Source organism: Gloeophyllum trabeum (assembly GCF_000344685.1).
Source record: "Gloeophyllum trabeum ATCC 11539 unplaced genomic scaffold GLOTRscaffold_00004, whole genome shotgun sequence".
NCBI lineage: Eukaryota > Fungi > Basidiomycota > Agaricomycetes > Gloeophyllales > Gloeophyllaceae > Gloeophyllum > Gloeophyllum trabeum.
In genome coordinates, this window is record NW_006920413.1 from 727,513 (window position 1) to 746,903 (window position 19,391).

General features: G+C 54.2%; 9 protein-coding genes across 9 annotated transcripts; 6 read left to right on the plus strand and 3 right to left on the minus strand.

The window, feature by feature from the left end:
* Nucleotides 1-711: 711 nt before the first annotated feature.
* Nucleotides 712-2,374, minus strand: GLOTRDRAFT_110380 (UPF0005-domain-containing protein). Its single transcript, XM_007865980.1, has 10 exons — nt 2,121-2,374; nt 1,994-2,066; nt 1,928-1,938; nt 1,804-1,871; nt 1,576-1,752; nt 1,466-1,520; nt 1,364-1,415; nt 1,136-1,307; nt 1,055-1,068; nt 712-996 (listed from the first exon to the last, which is right to left on the minus strand). The coding sequence occupies exons 1-10, from the start codon at nt 2,274-2,276 to the stop codon at nt 953-955; spliced, it is 822 nt and encodes a 273-aa protein (XP_007864171.1). The 5' UTR covers nt 2,277-2,374; the 3' UTR covers nt 712-952.
* Nucleotides 2,375-2,435: 61 nt separating this feature from the next.
* Nucleotides 2,436-4,158, minus strand: GLOTRDRAFT_73500 (protein arginine N-methyltransferase). The gene is made up of 9 exons (XM_007865981.1): nt 4,049-4,158; nt 3,965-3,990; nt 3,741-3,907; nt 3,621-3,684; nt 3,335-3,565; nt 3,162-3,277; nt 3,030-3,108; nt 2,720-2,981; nt 2,436-2,668 (listed from the first exon to the last, which is right to left on the minus strand). Exons 1-9 carry the CDS (start codon nt 4,117-4,119, stop codon nt 2,662-2,664), a joined length of 1,023 nt encoding a protein of 340 aa, XP_007864172.1. The 5' UTR covers nt 4,120-4,158; the 3' UTR covers nt 2,436-2,661.
* Nucleotides 4,159-4,297: 139 nt separating this feature from the next.
* Nucleotides 4,298-5,216, plus strand: GLOTRDRAFT_137448 (uncharacterized protein). Its single transcript, XM_007865982.1, has 4 exons — nt 4,298-4,387; nt 4,448-4,508; nt 4,563-4,835; nt 4,891-5,216. The coding sequence occupies exons 1-4, from the start codon at nt 4,385-4,387 to the stop codon at nt 5,001-5,003; spliced, it is 450 nt and encodes a 149-aa protein (XP_007864173.1). The 5' UTR covers nt 4,298-4,384; the 3' UTR covers nt 5,004-5,216.
* Nucleotides 5,217-7,789: 2,573 nt separating this feature from the next.
* On the plus strand, nt 7,790-9,869 carry GLOTRDRAFT_110385 (uncharacterized protein). Its single transcript, XM_007865983.1, has 2 exons — nt 7,790-7,950; nt 8,013-9,869. Exons 1-2 carry the CDS (start codon nt 7,797-7,799, stop codon nt 9,695-9,697), a joined length of 1,839 nt encoding a protein of 612 aa, XP_007864174.1. The 5' UTR covers nt 7,790-7,796; the 3' UTR covers nt 9,698-9,869.
* Nucleotides 9,870-10,396: 527 nt separating this feature from the next.
* Nucleotides 10,397-12,142, plus strand: GLOTRDRAFT_39255 (dihydroxy-acid dehydratase; the record flags this gene model as incomplete). Its single annotated transcript, XM_007865812.1, has 1 exon — nt 10,397-12,142. One exon carries the CDS (start codon nt 10,397-10,399, stop codon nt 12,140-12,142), a length of 1,746 nt encoding a protein of 581 aa, XP_007864003.1.
* A 659-nt stretch (nt 12,143-12,801) lies between these two features.
* GLOTRDRAFT_9264 (uncharacterized protein) lies at nt 12,802-13,072 on the plus strand (the record flags this gene model as incomplete). The annotated part of the gene is made up of 2 exons (XM_007865660.1): nt 12,802-12,978; nt 13,037-13,072. Coding segments are annotated over 2 exons (213 nt in total), but the record flags the coding sequence as incomplete, so codon positions are not given.
* Nucleotides 13,073-14,307: 1,235 nt separating this feature from the next.
* Nucleotides 14,308-16,570, plus strand: GLOTRDRAFT_73506 (uncharacterized protein). The gene is made up of 7 exons (XM_007865984.1): nt 14,308-14,367; nt 14,422-14,457; nt 14,518-14,563; nt 14,622-14,676; nt 14,725-15,156; nt 15,213-16,357; nt 16,414-16,570. The coding sequence occupies exons 1-6, from the start codon at nt 14,353-14,355 to the stop codon at nt 15,727-15,729; spliced, it is 1,101 nt and encodes a 366-aa protein (XP_007864175.1). The 5' UTR covers nt 14,308-14,352; the 3' UTR covers nt 15,730-16,357; nt 16,414-16,570.
* Nucleotides 16,050-16,612, minus strand: GLOTRDRAFT_7663 (Isochorismatase hydrolase; the record flags this gene model as incomplete). Its single annotated transcript, XM_007865658.1, has 2 exons — nt 16,050-16,357; nt 16,414-16,612. Coding segments are annotated over 2 exons (507 nt in total), but the record flags the coding sequence as incomplete, so codon positions are not given.
* A 331-nt stretch (nt 16,613-16,943) lies between these two features.
* GLOTRDRAFT_137452 (uncharacterized protein) lies at nt 16,944-19,229 on the plus strand (the record flags this gene model as incomplete). The annotated part of the gene is made up of 6 exons (XM_007865985.1): nt 16,944-17,022; nt 17,101-17,123; nt 17,187-17,342; nt 17,401-17,878; nt 17,932-18,044; nt 18,591-19,229. 6 exons carry the CDS (start codon nt 16,944-16,946, stop codon nt 19,227-19,229), a joined length of 1,488 nt encoding a protein of 495 aa, XP_007864176.1.
* Nucleotides 19,230-19,391: the final 162 nt, after the last annotated feature.

A 19,391-nucleotide genomic window follows, 5' to 3' on the forward strand; every position in this document is an offset into this window, starting at 1 on the left:
CCCTCTCGGCTAACTATACCTCTGGAATGCGACTGAACGGGCAACACCTTCTCTTCTTCCCTACCATCTTCGCATCGGGCAGCACCAATCTGAATCTTTCCCGGATCGGCACTGAGGGCGAATCCTTCCTGGTACAGAAGTGCTGGTGCATGGAGCACCTCGTCCACGGAAGTTACGGAACATAGCACTCCTCGTCCGATGCCATTGTCCAGGCCTCGGGCCAATGACAAAGTTTCTCTGTGATCGTTACCTTCATCAGACACGTAGCGAAGTGCTGCCAGTCGCCATCCGTTTCTATAATCCCATATTCTGTTGGCTTTATTGGAGGCCAGGGACGGCCACTCTGCGCATCGCTGGAATATGAGGAGAGACTGGTGGACCGCCGCTACTCCCTGCCATCCTTCGTTTCGAACTCTAATGCAACTGAAGAAGCTCCTGCTAGCCCCACCTGCCTTCTCACCGAATGTACACAGGTAATAATAACTACATGATACTCCGGTCTCAACGGAGGACACGGCCAGTTGTTACTGGGTATGAATAACTCCAACGTTTAGGGCTTCCGCGCTGTATCCACCCGACTCTTCCCAGCAGACACAGCGCGCTTAGGAAGGCAAGTTCGGAAATGCTAAGACGATTTCCCTTCCGACATTAATCGCAGTCCTGGAAGCCTCAAAACCACTTCGCAGTATCATGGGAATGGATCTGATGCAGCGAACGGACAGCTTCAGTCCCTTCCTCGATTCGATGAGCGAAAATAAATCACCAGAGTAAAGCATAGTTCAGTACACCTATATTACACGGATAAACAAAATTACAGCAGTCCAACTCGTACAATAAGACTTCATCACGACAGAATAAGGCATGCGACTATCCAGACCTTCCAGACAAACGTGCGCCTTAGCTTCGTTTCTCATGACACGGGTCAGAATCTCGACCCTGACTCGCGACCAGCTTAACGATCTTGCAAGTCGTTGAGGAGACGGAGAATGTTAAGGACTACAAATACAGCGGTAAGCAACCTTGAGAGTTTCCTAATATAACCCGAGAAACTCACAGAGATTGATAAAGCTATAAATCGCAAACAAGCGGTTAGACCCAATCGAACCGGTGCGAGTATGTAGGACGAGGTGCTTACTCAAGGTACAGGCTGATAGCGCCAAGTATGAACTCGTCAGGCGAAAGCCTGCTGTTGATCAGGTACGTGTCATACACGATGTAGCCACTGAAGATCAGGCAACCTCCGACAGCGAAGACGATATCCATCGTCCTGCTGAAAGGGATGAAGATACCCACAAGGCCCGTCATGACTAAAGTGAAATATAGTATAAGACACACGGTTTATAGACAGAAATATGTCACTCACGGAGAGCGATGAGGCCACCAAAGAGCCAGGGGCCCAAGCCTGAGAAGTCATACTACACATCCTTCAGCGGAAAGCTTCCGGCCTGATATGAGAATGACGTACCTTTGACTGCAGAGTAAACAGAGTCAAACCGAGGAATACTCCAAGAGTGATCAAGCTAAGCGACGTGCGTGAGTTGAGAGCCGTTTATGCGTGGCAAGAGATATACTTACAGTGCTTGTAGTACTATGATGTTGTCATAGAAGGCCACTGTCACTCCCAGAGTGAACGCCTCCATCACGGTAAAAGTGGACAATAGGACCAGGTTCAACGGGTGGCTGTGGCGCTTCCAGTACAGAAGCCCAAGGTTGATGAGGGTACCAAAGAGCGGAACGAAGAATGTCCATGGGCTGACAAATAATCAGGGTCTGAGTCGTGAAGAAGGACCGATCCTTGCTTACTGTGACTGTACCCAGAAGATCGCCGAAGCAGACTGAGAGATCGAGCCTCCAACAATACAGGTTGCAAGCTGTGCAGCTCGACATGAGCGCCTGCTCACAGAACTGGCAACTTGCAACGACTTACAATTTGGCAAACTGGAAAAGGAGGTCAGAGATAACACTTGGCACACCTCACAGCGATGGTACTCACAGAGAATCGTGTACACTTTCCGTACAAATGCGTTCCTGATCTCTAATGAGCTCTCGCTCACGGTTGTGCCATACTAACAGCCCAGTCTGTCAGTACCGCTCCCGTCCTCTGGAAGCAGCCAACGTACCTTGAAGTCGTCGGGAACATCCCCTGCCAAAGGTTGGTCATATATCGCCCCTCCTCGCGGACTCCCAAGGAGCGGCTGCGCAGCCTCCTCGTCGGGCGCTACGTGGCCAAGCTTGGGCGCATACGCCGGCGGCGGTGCGGTGTACGATGTGCTCATTTCTGAGTGTTAGGTGGTCGAAGCAAGTGAAAGTACGAAGACAAGAGGCAGAGCAGTGCGGAATGATCTATCGCACCGGGCGCAGCCTGACATATGCGCTTCCCACGCTCATCTGCGATCGAGAATCTTCCTTTCCGTTCCGATATTCCTTTTGAAGTGCTGTCGCGGTTATCTAGCCGGCTCTGGTACGTTCTGGTGGTACAGCGAAATACACTGCACTATAATCCAAGGTACGCCGTACACGGGAGAAGTAGGAAGCGCTTTTATGTCTAATCTAAGACGAGTAGTGTAAACGTTTAGTACCTAACAAGTTCAACCGATGTCCAAGGAGAGCAAAGAGTGCGGAAAGGAAACAATCAGTAGCAAGTTAGAGAGTACAAGTCAATCACGACCTGACAACCGGTCAGACACCACGGACGATTATCATCATAACATTCACGCACATTTTATAGTCCATCTCCATCTGAGCCCCGTCTGGCGTCTTCCACTTCATGGTGATATCCAAATCCCGGTTGTTCTTCTTATTAGGTGCGCATGACAGGGTGCCCTCGATCTGCTGTCCTTCGGAGATTGTTATCGTCGAGGGGGTGTAGAACACGGTCTGCTTCCAGTGGGTGTATTGCGCGTGGGGCCCTGTGGAGAATTGCACGCGCTTGTGTGTGCACTCGAAGACAATGTCGAACCAAGCGAGGAAGGCGTGGACGTCTACCAAGATGGTTAGGTTGAGCTGCACGACGTGGACAGAGTACGTACAATCGTTGCGGGTAGCCTTTAATGAGAAAGGGGCGGTAAATGTCAGGTCTTCTTTCTTCACGGTGCGGAGATCGATGTGCTAGAGGCGATGGCTCAGGACCACGATCGCGGCCAATACGCATGACAGCCTACCTTGATCAAGCAAGGGTCCGTGACCACAGACTTCAGCTCCACAGTATCAACTAATGGTTCTCGGAGGGCGATATCCTTTATACACGAGTAATCGAACCCGTAGACGTTATCCCAGACTGCCGCGATCAGCGCCTTGTCAGCAGTCGCCCATAAGCAATTAGCAGTTCACTCACAGTTGATCTTCTCATCCTTGTAATCCTGGTCCTCGATCGCGGCCAGATACAGCGAAGCGTTGTCCGGGAAAATGAGTCCTCCAGGCTTGAGATACTTGTCTCGTGCCAGGAGGACGGTGTCGAGCATAGACTCGTAGAGGAGGAAGTAGCCCATCCATTCGGAGATGATAATGTCGAATTCTTGGATGGGGAGGGTGGCTTCTTCTAGCTTACCCTTTACGAGGGTGATTTCTGGCGACACTGTTCTAGCAAATGGACATAAATGAACTATCGCACAATGACTCACTATCTTTGAACCCGTTGGCTTCTATAATTTTCGCGGCCTGGTCGATGATATTTGACATGTCGATCTAAAGGCAAGATGTCTTCTGTACTGCATGAGACCTAAGGAATGCATATCACGTACCCCCACGACATGACTCGCGCCCGCCTTTGCAGCAAACATACTCAAAATGCCCGTTCCACACCCGACATCCAGCACTGTCTTGCCCTTGAATAGATGGGCGTTGTTGATAATCGCATTGCGGTACGACCCCGTCCGAACTGTATCCTTCAGCATCTCTTCGTGGATGCCTGATCGAATAGAGCATATAAGCATCGCTTCCCAGCATCAATTGGATCTGTCCTCACCAAAGTGCGCGTACGAATCGGCATAGCTAAAGCATGCAGAGCCGGATCAATCTCTGAACATTCCTCAAGAAAGGTAGTGCGAACTAGTCTCGGGAGGTCATGTTCTCCGCGTCCTCCACCTCCATCTTCGTTGACGACGACGCTTCGTTGGACATTTTCCTTGAAGTCGACAGTGAAGACGCGTGGAAATGCGCGACAGAGAGGAAAACGAAAGGAAAAGCAAAAAGAACGAAGTGCGATCGATGCTCGACCACGTGCTGGCTGTGAAGCTTGCCGGGTGGCTGTGCGCTTCAACCTTGCCTCGGCGCGGGGCTGCGCAGCTGCGGGAGCATTCAACTGTCTACAGACTCCAACAGCCCTATATAAGAAAGCACTGCGTCCCCGTCCTCACGACCTTTACGACCACCATCACGTTGAAGCATGGTATGTTCTGTTTTATTTTCTTTTGTCTTGAGCGCGGATGTATTCATTCTGACATTACAGTATTCGAATGTGCCATCCGAGAACCCGCCTCCCTATGACGCTGCAATGAGCGAGGCTGGAGGTACGTCGACGACAACGCTTCAGACACGACCTTGAGGCTCATTTGTACATTCAGGCTCGGCCGCTCCTACCATGTCGACTGACAAGAGGCAGGATAAGGCTGCCAAGGAGCAACCGCAGGCGCCGACGCCCTACCAGCCCGATCCCGCGCCGTCATCACCGTACCAACCGACATCCCCGCCCCCGTTCATGCCGCCCACTCCCGTATATCATTATGTCAATCCGCGCACAGGGGAACATATCGCGTCGCTGTTGCCACCCGACCATCCGGAGATGGTCTGCCTCCAAGAAGGCAGGCATATCGCCGAGACACGGTATGGGATACTGGGTGCGTTGATTGTTTCAGCTGGAACTTGGTGACCCTGTACTGACGCGCCCTGCAGGTGTTCTTGCGGCGATACTTTGGTTTCCGCTTGGGGTCGGCCTCTGCCTTCTTGACCGGAAGGTGCGATGCCGTCGGTGTGGCATGATGATCGACGAGGGCCTTTGTGGGTGATGTTCTCGGGTTTCATAGCCATCTCTCCGCCTCTTTTCCTTCACTCATACTATAGCTACTTCCGCGGACTTGTCCTTGTATAGTTCCGTTCCACTGTATTTCTATAGCGAATAATACGGGGCGCGACGTAGCCCGCCGGGGAAGCCTTCCATCCTTTCATTTATGAGGCCTATGTACTGCCTGGTTCTTTGTGACTCTGGCATTGCGTTTCCGAGAAGATCAGTGAATCAGGAGCAGTTTCGCCGAACTCTGCCCTGCTGAAGATTTCGATGCTGGGACGATCCGAAGATATGTAGGTGGTTTCAGCAAGAGCCGTTAAGCTTTCTGCCTCAGAGTAATTCCAGAGAAGCACTGTCGAGCTTCTAGTCGTGGAATGACATACGCAATTCGGGCGGCAGCTTATTGTGGGCGCCTCGCTGCAGAGGAGCTGCCCAAAAGGGAATAAAGCCGGCCACGTGTATTTAGGCATTGACAGCCATTTGTGCTTGATCCAGCAGACAAGTCAAGACCTTAAGATGAGGGCGCTTTAGCTCTTGTCTCCTGCCTTTTCTCGCTCCGACCAGCTTATACCCGCTCTTGTTTGCTTTTCTTGCTTTCCCGCCGCCCATGCCCTCAATGTCCATGTCGAACCGCGAACGACGCTCCTCCAGACCCGTGATAGACACCAGCTTCGCATCGACAGACAAGTCTAGATCAGGCAGCTCGTCCGGCAGCGCGACGAGCTCCTACAACAGGCCACCGCTCGCGCCCCTCGACCCCCAGTCTGCGTCGGCAGAATTCGTACCACAACCCGCCAGTTCCTCCTCGTCGCCAGCCTCGGCCGCTGACCGCAAGGGCATGGACTACTCTCCGGACAGCACCAGTGCGCGGCCGAACATCGGGCGGCCGATTATGCACGATCAAAGGACATTGGAAGAGCAGGACATTGCTACGCGTCTGCGCACGCACAGGAAGTCCAATGGGTGAGTACTTCCACTGTTTCATTCATTTTCTCGGACGGTATCCCGGGGTCCAGGCTACTGCTGTACCGAGTTGGTTCGCCATTAACGCTTGGAGGTGTAAGACCGGTTGCGAGGAACATCTGCGGTCCACATATCATGCTCGGATACGGTCGGTCTCTTCCTCCTACCCTTGCGGCTAGGTTTCCCCTACACTGCAGTTTTCCGGGGATATAGGGCTGAGCCTCCATCATGCGCGCTCACTCGGTCACACTGTTGTCAGCCCGATCAGAGGGGGAGAATCGCTGCTTTCTGGACCACGCTTGCCGGATCTATAAAGAATATTACCGGGGAGAAACGTGGAATCCCTGTAGTAAACCCTTTTGGATCCGTGGATAATGTCCGCCAAAGCTCTGCGGTGTGATCTGCCTTTGAGGAAAGTGGTTCGCGCCCAGCAGTCTTTACCGCTGGAAAGGAAGACTCGTGCCACTGCTCCCATGTGGCAATACGAGATTAGGCGCCTGGATACCTTCCCTGACTTTCTCTGGGGAACGCGTGTTATACGGCTTTTCTAACCTTATTTTTTTCTAGCAATGGCAACACCCGCCCTATTCATCGTGCAGTGCACACGCATAATCCCTCATCTTCCTCTTCAATTTCGAGCCGTCGGGGCTCACTACCAGCCATTCACCTGCGTCCCTCATCCAACGCCTTCGGCGAGACGTTCGGTGGCTTGCCTGGTGGCTCATCATGGGCGACCGACTCTCCCCCAGCGACAACCTCCGCCTACTTGACCAACGACGACCTGTACTCTGGTCTCTCGACATTCACCTTCGGCGCCGCCCAAACCACCACACCGCTCCCCGATCACGAGATGATCAGTCCCCTCACCAGCGTTCGCCGAGGCAGCGCCGATCCAACACCGCGCCCATCCCTCTCTAGTATGTCAATTTCCCGCCTCTCAGACAGCCAGGATCAAGAGAACATCCCAGCCGACCGCGACGAGGCGGTGCGCTCGGTGCGATCAAAGATGCGCGCCGTGGACGACGGGGGGCGCCGGCCGTCGCTGCCCACGAACCTCCACACCGAGCGGAGGCACGCCGACATGTCCGGCACCTCTGAGGCGGACAACGACCCCGCGTTCGACACGGACGTGGAAGTCGAGCCGTCGGAGCAGGTGACGTCCGACAGGGTATCTGTGCACACGTTCGGTGGGGACGGTGAGCACCGAAGCGCGTTCGATTCGACCGTGGACTTGAGCTCGGGAGATGGGGACGGCTCGGGCGGCCCGGATGCGCCTTCGCAGGACGAGGAAGCCCATGGGAGTTACGATGCATTGCAGCAGGCCCGGCGAGGTAGCTTGCCAATGGACATCCCCATATCCAACCTGCATATCTCGAGCGGCGTGAACCCGCCGAGAGACAGGGAGGGGAGTATCGCAACCCTGCGCAGGGGCAGCCGAAGTCTGGGCGATGATTTGCACTCCAGCAATATGGCGGCGACGACCAGTGCGGCTGCGACGTCCTCTAGTCAACCACAGACGAGGGGCGACTGGGAGAGTCTGCACACACAGGTACAAGACCAGCCTATGGAAGATGCTGACGCGTACGACGGTTTGGACATGGATTATATTTTGTCGGGTGCTAGGCGGCTCTCTACTCAATCGTATGTGATACCGAGCGTTGCGGAAGAAGGCCGCGGGCAGACCTCTCATGGCTTCGGTTTCTCCTCGTGGGCATTCCCCATCTCCGGGGGCGCAGGTCGACGGCCCAGTACGGCCACGGTGGCCAGCGATACTTTCTACAAGCATGTCACGCGATGGAACGACACTACGGATTGGATGTTCAAGAAGGAAATGGCCGATGGCACAGGCACGAGTATCCGGTCAGGTACGACGCTCGCGACCACCGGCACGCGGCCTCGAAATGAAGGGATGAAGGCGGGCACGCAAGAGATCTGGCGGTGCCCGTACGTCGGACGGTTCAAGGTGGACAGGCAGAGTATGACGGGTGAGCTCGATATTTCTGCGGTTAATCACTCTGGACGCTAATCCATGCGATATTGTGAAAAGTAGACCCGATGAAACCGCAACAACGCTTGACTATTAAACATATTATCGATCCCTACTCCAAGGGCAATACTAGAGGCGGCCCGGGCGTAGTCATACACAAGCACTCACGTGCGATTGCCTTCTCCATTTTCCGCCGTCACGACCTTTTCAGCCACCGGCAGGGCACGAATACGAGTTTAGCGATGACCGCTAGTATCCTGCTTGCGCCTAAGAAAGTCCAGGAACAGTACACGAGCACGCGTACGACCAGTCACTTGAATACCCACGGTCTTTTAGAGGACCGACCCAGTCGAAGTGGTACTCGTGGCAAGAGCGCGACCCCGCACAGCGGTGGTCACAATACGAGGGACAGTGCCAGGAAGGACAAAGATAAAGACAAGAAGGAGAAGGGTAAAGACAAGGAGCTTGGCCTACCGTCGTCGTCGGACCGCTCTCGGGAGGTCACCCCTGTTTCCCAAGATACTTGGGCTACTCCGCATCATAAGTATCCTTCTTCCGCGTCTGTCGCTGCAGAGTCATCGACGGTGGGGTCCAGCGCCTGGACGTCCGGGTTGTCTTCGAAAAACTCCTCCCTCGACTCCACGAATCGTCCCAGCACGGCTGGCACGTCTGTGAGCCGCTCTCAGTACCCGCCCAGCGAACGTGATGACCCAATGGATACTGATGACGAGGAAGACCATCACCCGCCGCGCACATCACATGCCGAAGCTTTCGCAGCGCTCAACCCGGACGTTATGGGGCACATAAAACCTGAACGACGACCGATTGATTACGCTCATTCCACGCAGTCCTCCCGGTCCTTCGGGAAGGGTCTTCTCAGCCGGAGCAAGGGGTCACGTAAAGCTAGCGCGAACCCGGCACCTCACGCTGCCATAGACCAGCCTTTCACTCCGCCGTGGATGATGATGGCCGCTCGATCGAAGCAGGAAGAGCAGGAGCGGATCATTGCTAACATCGACGAGTCGTTCAGAGGCGTTGGTCTCCTGCCCGCTTACAGGTCGGACAAGTCGCGCACGAAGCCTCGGGATCGGCCAGCGCCGTCCAGCGGCATCAATTTTCTGGAGGACGTGCCGCAAGATTCTCTGTATATGCTTCTTCCGCTATGGCCCGGCCAGACTGACCCTGCTTCGTCCCTTTCCGCCGAGGAGCATGCCGCGCTGGACCTTAGGCTGGAGGACAGACAGTATCTCCTTGTCTACTACGTCCCTTTCGAAAGAAAGAAGACCGGGAAAGATAAGGACAAAGACCCGACAAAGAAAAGATCCAGGGCGCAGACGACGGTGGAGACATCTTCGCCGCACTCGTCGAAGAATATATTGCTGGAGTCCTTCCGGGTCTGCTCTCGTCTTCTTGGTTATGACGACCTCCGCGGCTCGGGCGTCCGCCTGCCCACAGACGGCCTGGCTGTTACTGGCCCTCTTGCCGAGGCCATCAACAGTATTCCCCATCCGACTGTCCGAGCGGAATACCAGCAACCAATGGTCATAGCCATGTGTGAAAGACGAGAAGATGGCGTGCAATTCATGCCCGATGGTTTGGAGAAACTGGGATTGTGCACCCCTGCTGCGCGCAGGGATTCTATCCCTGATCTGGACCCTGACCCGCAATTGACCGCTGTCGGAAGGGCTGCGGTAGAGATGGCGTGGCTGGGTTGCATGGCGTTAACGAGCTTTGGTAATGTCTGAAATGAATCATCTTTACGAAATCTACTCCAGATTGAATATTTATTGTATCGATATATCTCCCTCGCTTCCCTGCGCTTTATCCAGTGTAACCTTGTTGAAGTCAGACGGAAATTGTCGTCCCTCTTCCCGGAGGCGACATGTCGGAATACCTGTAACATATGCCTATGTACACAATAGAGTGTGCAAAGGGTAACTTCGTATAATCATTGTTCCGAAGTCTGAGGATAGATAACAGTTCGTCGATTCCTGCAGGGAACTGCAAGTCCGGCAAGCGCGGGCCGGGCACCATGATACCTTTCCGAGTTCCATTGACCAACGACCAGCTCTATCGTTATGAAAGGATATACCGTACGCGTATTATCCCTCTGGTTTCCACGTATCGATATCCCCTTCTTTCGGGGAAGTTGACATTTCCGCTAGAAATCCTTACGACTAGAGAAGAGGTGAATACGCGGCGAGTGGCTATCGTCGGGTCAGGTCTCCTGATTGCCCGGTCGAAATACTGGTGCCGACGAACACCCTCGCATCATTACCTTGCTTGTTACTAGTACTAGTAGAGGGTGCACATACCCGGAAGGCCGGTGCCCGTTCTATGTAAAGACGGCGCATGACCCGGCCGCAAAATCCCGGCACTCAGTGAGATATGGCAGCGGACGTCATCTCACTAGTAAGCTCTCAGCAAGACTTACCTTCTACTGAATGGACACTCACCGCCCCGAAGCGCATACGCAGGAAGAACGGGGCTTCAGGAGACGCCTTACATCCTATGGCGACAAGGACTTTGCCCTGTTCCTCCGCAAAGCCTTCATCAAAGGCGCGGGGTACTCCTCCGATGCCCTCGACTGCCCCATAGTGGGCATCATCGACACAGGCTCAGGGTATAACCCTTGCCATGGTAATGTCCCGCAACTTGTCGAGGCCATCAAGCGGGGCGTCATGCTCGAGGGGGCGCTGCCCGTAGCGTTCCCCACCATCAGCCTGCACGAAAGCTTCGCGCACCCAACGAGCATGTGGCTACGAAACCTCATGAGCATGGACACGGAGGAGATGCTGAAGGCTCAGCCGATGGACGCGGTGGTGCTGATTGGGGGGTGTGACAAGACTGTGCCAGCGCAGCTGATGGGAGCACTCTCCGCAAACATACCGAGCGTACAGCTCGTTACTGGGAGCATGTTGACGGGGTCACACGGCGGGAGGAGGGTCGGCGCGTGCTCGGACTGCCGGGCGTACTGGGCACGGTACCGTGCCGGCGAGGTGGACGAAGTGGAAATCGAGGAGGTCAACTCACAGCTTGTGGGCAGCGTCGGGACGTGCAGTGTCATGGGGACCGCGTCCACGATGGCTTGCGTTGCGGAAGCACTGGGTATGGCTACATTGGGGAGTGCCAGCCCTCCTGCGCCCACCGCGGCGAGGATGAGAGTCGCAGAGAGGGCCGGTAGGTTAGCTGCGACGGTGTTATTGAAGGATGGTATGAAGCCCAAGGATATCCTGCGGAAGAAAAATTTTGAGAACGCGATGAGAGTGCTCCTGGCCATTGGTGGGAGTACCAACGGTGTCATACATTTGACAGCCATAGCCGGGAGGATGGGTATAAAGCTGGATCTGCGGGACTTTGACAAGCTTGGTGAGACGACGCCAGTACTAGTCGATTTGAAACCCAGCGGGATGAACTACATGGAGGACTTCCATCGGGCAGGCGGTGTTCCAAGGGTACTGCAGGAGCTTCGGGACAGGATCCATATGGATGCGCTGACTATTACTGGACGGACTCTGGGGCAGGAGCTCGCAGCGTACCACGGTCTGGATTTCGAGCAGACCATCATTCGCTCTGTGTCGTCACCAATATATCCGACTGGGGGACTTGTACCCTTGTTTGGCACGCTAGCACCGAAAGGTGCTCTGATCAAGGTTTCAGCTGCTTCGCCTAGTCTTCTCGAACGCCGTGCTCGCGCGGTGGTCTTCACCTCTGCAGCAGACATGGCCGCCCGGATAGACTCGCCAAAGCTGGACGTCTCCGAGTCCGATATCTTGGTTCTCCAGAATATAGGGCCCATCGGAGGACCCGGTATGCCCGAGGCTGGGCTACTCCCCATCCCGAAGAAGTTGGCCAGGAAAGGCATCAAAGATATGCTGCGTATCAGCGATGGGCGAATGTCCGGCACGGCTGGTGGGAGCATCGTTCTCCATGTGTCTCCGGAAGCGGCGCTGGGCGGTCCATTGGCATTTGTGAGGACGGGAGACGAGATAGAAATCTCGGTCATAAAGCGAAGACTAGATTTATGTCTCGACCAGAAGGAGATGTCGGCGAGAAAGGCAGAGTGGGACGAGACGCACGGGGGAGAGCTGGATGCGAAGAGGGGACGAAGGGGCTACGAGGGTCTTTACATGCGAGAGGTGACGGGTGCTGAGGACGGGTGTGACTTCCGGTTCTTGTCCGGAGAGTAAGCAGAAATAAAGGTATAATCACAAAGCCTTGGGAAATGAAGGCAGGTCCCTACGGCGGAATATTTCAATAGCTATTTTGCTCAAGGTCCGCATGTAACATGCATACGTCTCGAATAAGATAGCTGCTGAGACACACCAGAGGAACCTTGGGTGTTACAGCGAGATATGAGACGGTAAGTTACCTTATGAGCTGCTGATGGTCGTACTCTGTGTTCATATGGGAGGTCGTGTTTGTCGAACGACAGCATATCTGACGGTACCGGTGTAGTTCAAAAATGTTACCTAGATAGCAGCTAGGTAGCTCGAAGATCCACTTGTACCAAAGAAAGCGCAGACGCATTGGTCTCGTCAACTTGAACCAGAGCGAGCATGGAATACCCCCATAATAATCGAGTCCGATTTCGGGTTTGAGGATGAGCGGACTGCGTAGTCCATTTCCCACGCAGTGTCCGACTCTGAAAATATCGAGACGGCGTTCAGTGGTACACATTCTGAACTGTTCCCTCCCGGACAAAAAATGGTGTCTTTTCAGTGAGTAATCTGTTTGCCTTCTACCGAGGTAACACGATCTGATTGTACTTGCCCCATCTTAGATGCGATGGTCAGTCAGTGTCTGCCCACTTGCCCGCACTGCATGTTTGTTGACAAAACTCTTAGGATGCTCGGACGTCGTCAAAAAACCTAAGCTTGATCAGCACGGCGCTCGCTGCCAGTCCTCATTCACATGCGTTGACTGCCATACGACTTTCTACAAGCCTACGGAGTGGAAGGGGCACACTACTTGTATAAGCGAAGCGGAGAAGTACCAGAAAGCTCTGTACAAGGGTCCCAAGGGTGTACGTCCTCCACTCATCCCTCTTATCTCTCCTAGCTCATGCGTGATGGTATCAGAAGCAACAAAACGGCGGGAACCGCAATCAGAACCAGAAACCGGCGGGTAAGTACGGAAACCCATCCTGGAACCAAAACCGTGCGGGCAATCAGAGGCCCCGTCATGAAGCGACTGGTGCTAACGGTACTCCTCTTGGCACTCCCGTTCGTATGTCGCCTGTGTCTACATCTCCTCCAGCTTCCGAGCCTGCACCATCGCCGCCTCAGAAGAGCACAAACGGGGAGGTAGCGGCTGCCAATGGAATAAGCGAGAAGGGGAAGGGGGATAAGAGGAAGGATAAGAAGAGGAAGTCGACTGGTGCAGTGGGAGAGGTATGTTGGTTGCCGTTTTGTATCTTGTGAGAGACTCATTGGACATTGCCAGGACGCGGGTGGGGAGGTCGCATCAGAACCGCCATCGAAGAAAGCCAAAACGTCTGAGGATAAATCTGTCCCAGACGAACCTCAACCTGTTCAGCCATCGACATCATCTCCCTTGGTGGACCAGGCCGATGGTCTGGTGAAGAAGAAAAAGGACAAGAAGGATAAGAAGAAGAAGAACGATGTGGCGGCGAGTACAGAGGAGCAGGCCGATGTCAGCGCGAGTGCAGCGGCGGATAAAAGTGCCAAGGCGGACAAGAAGGACAAGAAGAAGCGGAATTCTGAGGTTGCGACCGAGCAGGGAGCGGAAGAGTGCAGCGAGAAGAAGGAAAAGAAAGACAAGTCGAAGAAGAAAAACAAAAAGGATAAGTCGGGGGTTGAGGATGCGTCAGACGCGAAAGGGGTATCTGAGGGGGTCATTGACGCCTCCGTGGACGGTATCTCGGAGCACCTTTCCAAAGACGACAAGAAGAAAGCAAAGAAACGGAAGCTGAACGAGACAGAGGGTGCAGACGTGGGTACGGAGCCAGCAAGCGAGGAGCGCAAGAAGAAGAAGGCCTCCAAGCAGGACGCGCCTGACGACGCCTCTCCCAATCAAGGGGAGGGAGATGTCAAGTCGAAGAAGGATAAGAAGAAAGATAAGAAATCGAAAAGGGAGAAAGCGGTTGAGGTGTAGGGAGACTCAATCGTATTTCCGTCTCTTTACCCGAGTTTTTTGGCTACTCATCTACTTACTGCTATCCGCGCATTGCTATCATATATACGTCTTGCATCTCAATAAGCACTTTGCATGAGGATTTCATTCTCGACTGCCAGTCCCACATCTGCAGTCTTGTGGCCACAGCATTCCATTCTGCGAAGCCTCGCCCGCCACCCGCACGTGGCCGTGGCCGGCTTAAATCGATCCAGGGGCAGCACGCCCTGCACTCCTCCCTCGTCACCCTTCTCTGCCCACCGATATGCACGCAATACAGGTGTGTAATTAGAAACGTTTGCGTCGGCGATAGTCTGATTATGTCGTGGTCTAGCAACAATTCTGGTCTGTCCGGGAATACCTGAGCCCTGTGTGTATCCTTCCCGTGCCTCATGTACAGAGATTAGAGTAGCTGATGCGCTGCTTCCAGGTATTGAGGGAGAGTAAATTTAAGGAGCATGGTCGGATTACACCAGGTGCGCAATCTCTCCTTCGTATAGCGACCTTACTCAAGCGACCACCCGCATTGCTTAGAAGAATTTGTTGCTGCCGGTGATTTCCTAACCTATAAGTTCCCCGTATGGGCCTGGTACGTCTAGTCCATCCCAATCTAATAGCCCGGTCTTACCTCGTGCAGGGAGAAAGGCGACCCGTCGAAAGCTCGCGACTACCTCCCCGCGGACAAGCAGTACCTCGTTACGCGCGGCGTGCCCTGTCTGCGGCGCGCCACCTCCCTCGTCTACACCGACGCGGATGAGGAAGCCGAGCGCATGCTCTCCTTCGGCGACGAGGGCAAGGAAGACGAGTGGGTCGAGACGCACGCGGGGCGGCCGGCCCTGAGCGAGAGCGCGGCGAACCCGGGCGTGATCGATGATATCCCGGACGACGACGCGGCGGGCGGGGTAACCGGCGGGATAGCGAGCATGAGCCTCGGGGGAAAGGGCGCGGAGGAGACGCCGGATTTGGACGAGATTCCGGATATGGAGGAGGACGATCTCGAGGCGGGGGATGAGGCGACCGCGGCGCCGAACACGGCGCAGGCCACGGGCACTGGCGTAATTGATTCCAGGTGTGCTCAGCCTTCTTCTCTAGAGCGTAGGATCTGTTACTGACGGCGTTATCAAGCCAAGTGGAAGTGGCCAAGGGTAACCTCCTGCAAGTGCGGACGTACGACGTGATGATCACGTACGACAAGTACTACCAGACGCCGCGCATCTGGCTGCTGGGCTACGACGAGAACCGCACGCCGTTGACGCCGTCGCAGATATTTCAGGACGTCTCCGCGGACCACGCGTTCAAGACGGTCACGATCGAGCCGTTCCCGCATTCCGCGTCGCTGCAGGCGGCGTCCGTGCACCCGTGCAAGCACGCGAACGTGATGAAGAAGGTCATCGAGCGGATGAACTCGACGGTCGTCGCGGACCAGCTGCGCCAGTCCTCAGGACCGGTCACGCCTGGGACGAAGGAGAAGAAGAAGGGCTGGTTTGGCAGGAAGAGCGCGGGTGGTAAGGAGACACCGCAGACGCCCGGAGAGGAGGACGATGTCGAGGGCATGCGTGTCGACTTTTACCTTGTCGTCTTCCTCAAGTTCATCGCATCAATCGTGCCTACTATTGAGGTTGACTCTACGACGGCCATGTAGAGGCTCCTTTGGGATCTCTGCGTTCTTGGGGAAAATTGGCTGTATAGACTCGAGGGACGGAATATGGGTGATACCCTGGTCTGATATATTGTTGCGAGCTTTCTGTTCTGTTCACGAACACATGTACGAGAGGGATAACGAAGTCGAAGTACTACATCATGTAAATCATCTGCTATACATAACACATTGGAATTCTGTGACTTGCTACTTCTCGTGAATAGTCTCTTATCGTACGCAAGCGACACTCTGCCGTTGGGCTAAACCTTGTTACCTTTGGCTTGCAAGCGCTGCATGAGATCACTGATCTTCCACACATCACCGAAGCCAAACTCGATGTTCTCCAGAGTTGCGCGATGATGCTTCGCACTTGCAGCAGCGCATCCATCGTCCAAGACCACCACCTCAAAGTCTCGGCAGAACGCCTCGCGGGCGGTGGTCTCGCAGCATAGGTTGGTGAGTGTCCCGGTGATGACGACAGTGGTGACACCCCTCGCTCGAAGACGCTCCTCCAGGGCGGTATTCAGGAAAGCGTCGTACTGGCTCTTATCCTCGAGTCGCTCGTCGTGAGCTGCTAGCTTGTCAAGTTCGGGCATAAGCTTCCAATCGTCCGAATAGCGCAGGATGGACCCTGGTCGTGGTGTTACCGTTCAGCCCAACCTTCTCCACATGGCAAGCAGCACAGACCGTTTCCTGGGGGGCCCCAGCGTCGCACAAGAGATCCCTTGTCGTCGGGAAGGTGTCCGTGCTGGGTAAAGATGACTGGTAGGTTCCGCTCACGGTACAGCTCGATCAGCGGTATTAGGCGTTTCACGATGTGTCCCGCGATACTGAAGAAGTGGTTTTGCATGTCGATAACTATGAGAGCTGAGCGAGCCAGGTTGGGGGCCATTGTGGACTGTGTAATGGGCGTCTGACAGCTATGCGATTGTCCACGATATATGATGCAGAAGAGACGAGACGGATGTTCTGAATGACATCGTATATGATCGCATTTCATTTCGCGTTCGTTTACCGGCGGCAGCCAGGGCCATGCTGTGGCATTTTTGTGGCGGCGACATGCAATAACCCGACCGGCTACAAGACCCTGGTCCGTTGAAGCTAATGTGAACAGTGACCTGCTATATACCCCTTGATAACAAGCTACTCGCTTATTCTCTGCAGTCCTCTCCGTGCTCCGTTATTACTACTGGTAGAGGAAGTCGTAATTGCACGTCATGGGCAAAGGGAATAAAGGTGTTCAATGTGCTTACTGCCTCAAGTGGGATAAGCGTAAGAATCTCCTAGCGTGCAAAGGTATGTTTCATATTGGAGCTTTGCGACCTCTAGGTCCTGGCCAGGCTGACATGCTTTTAACCCTCTGACTTCTCTTAGGATGCCTCGGGGCTTCCTATTGCGTTAGTGGACAACCTATCTCTTCAAATGCTGCGAACCAAGGGCTGAGATGATGCTCGGTATAGGATAAGACATGCCAAAAGGCGCACTGGCCAATGCACCGTAGCCTGTGCAAGTCGAACACATCGATCCGTGAGCAGACGGACGGTATTATTCTAGAAGTAGCGGATTCAGGAAAGACTGCTTCGGAGATTGTTATAGACATGAGACGTTGGGCAGACGTGAGCGTATTCTGCATAGCTCAGTTTTTCCTCGCTCACCGCAGTTGTCCCACTGCAGAAACATCAAGAAGTGCTGTCATGGGGCCTCACCCAGTCGATGGAGCTCTTCACTAACCCGTCAAAGGCGCCAGAAACCCGCGGCCTCATCTACCATCTGAAGTACAGCCCACTAGACTTCTTCCCCCACAAAACCGCCGATCTCTTCCAGCTCGAGTCGTGCGAAGTAGCCGACGCGTCGGAAGACCCAAGCGTGGCAGAATGGGTGCGGACTATGCGCGACCGGCCAAGTGCGCCTTTCCAGGCGAAGTACGAGGTCTCTGGGCCCGTGGTGTATATCCTGGAGTGCGAAGGCGTTGCGCTGACGAAAACCAATCGGTTCGAGGGCCCTGGCCCGGATGAACACCGGTTGTTTGTGACCGATTGGGCAACGCACGTGGTGAGAGTGGTGAACGGAGTGAGCGAGTTCAACTCCTTGTTTTCGCTCAGGGATGCGTTGCGCTGGGGTCCCGGAACACCGTTTGATTCGGCTACTGAGTGTAAGTCACTATTAGGTGTCCGAGACTCGGATAGTTCTTGAGCGGGTTTTTAGATGGCGTTGTTGAGTTTGGTGACCTGAACCGTTCTGGCATCGTCTATATCCACGGAGAAAGACGGTCCCTGATTGATCAAAAGAAGCAAGGTAACTTCATGTTCCGGACCAAGGTGAGTTCATCTGTCGTCGTACGCAAAGGCTGCTGATGGCTTCCATCCCAATCGCATGCAACAGTCAAAGGACCATATTTTCTTGCCATACTAGACGTCTGTGCGAGCTCAAAGTACTGACAATAGTTGCAAAGTCGTATGTGAGTATCTAACGCCGATCTGTCATGTGCTTGCGTAGCTGTCCTTGCTCTGCTCTTGCTTTCAATCGATGTTATCCCTGTAGTATATAATCTGATGTACATACATTTGTAATGCATTAAGCAAACTAATTGCTCTCCAAATCCGACTTCCCAGTACAATCCCAGGCCTCCGGAACCATTCATCTCGCGTGCTCGATCCTCTCTGCTACATAATAGGACCGATATAATGTGATTGATTTATAGTTGGCTTCCTAACCAAAACAACTAGGCAGATAACATCTTCATACACGCCCCAGCAGCGAGGATCGAAGACGCGAGACGGATGGTTCTGGGAGCCTGGCTCTAGCCATCAGCGAGTCTTGAGTAACTCATCTTCACTCTGTTACCCTGTTCCACCAAACATCAGAAAGCGCGCCGCATACCACCACAAGGGATGGCCCAGAAGTACATCCCGCCAGGAAGACGAGGCGGGGTAAAGTCACCTTCTTTCCCTTCAACAGCAATCTATTCACGAGAAGAGGTGGCTCGCTGCATTCCAGGAGAAAGTGCCCATACGTTCTGTCGTGAAGCTTTAGATCCAACTCGGGCGGATAGCCAAGCCCCGCCGAGTATGGATGATGGGACGCATTGCGAGGTGGAGGGGGAGAAGCATCTCTCGTTGTTCTCCAGCCAGTTTTGTCGCATCATGGTCTACAAGGGAGGCCACGTCAACCCGCCCTGCGAGCTATGGACTCGAAGCAATATCGGTGCCCTGGATGTCAATGTGGGCAAACCCATTCCATTATTTGAAGAATTCCCTTCCACTGGAAAGACGAGATTCGAATTCAAAGGATGGTACGAAATTGTCCGCTGGACAGTCTTCAAAGGTGGGAGTCCGGAGATAGTGGAGTTCATGCAGCGGAGGGGGGATAGCAAGCGGTCGAAGGATGCTTGGAGATGGAGGGAAGCTCTCGGTTCCAGCTGGGCGAAGGTGGAAGTTGTGCCGGTCCATGATGATGCCCTCGGTAATCCGATGCAGAGGGTGGCCACTTCTCAGGCGGCGTGACACCAAGTACGCATGCATTCCTTGTTATGGTGGACTGTGTGAATTGAGCGCGCGACTGTAGATATCAAGGCAGTTCCTCTGCTTCTTGAACTCCCATGTCATTTCTCGGACCGTTGTCTGGATTACAAGCATTAGGTCGTGTACGGATATCGCTTCCCCGTT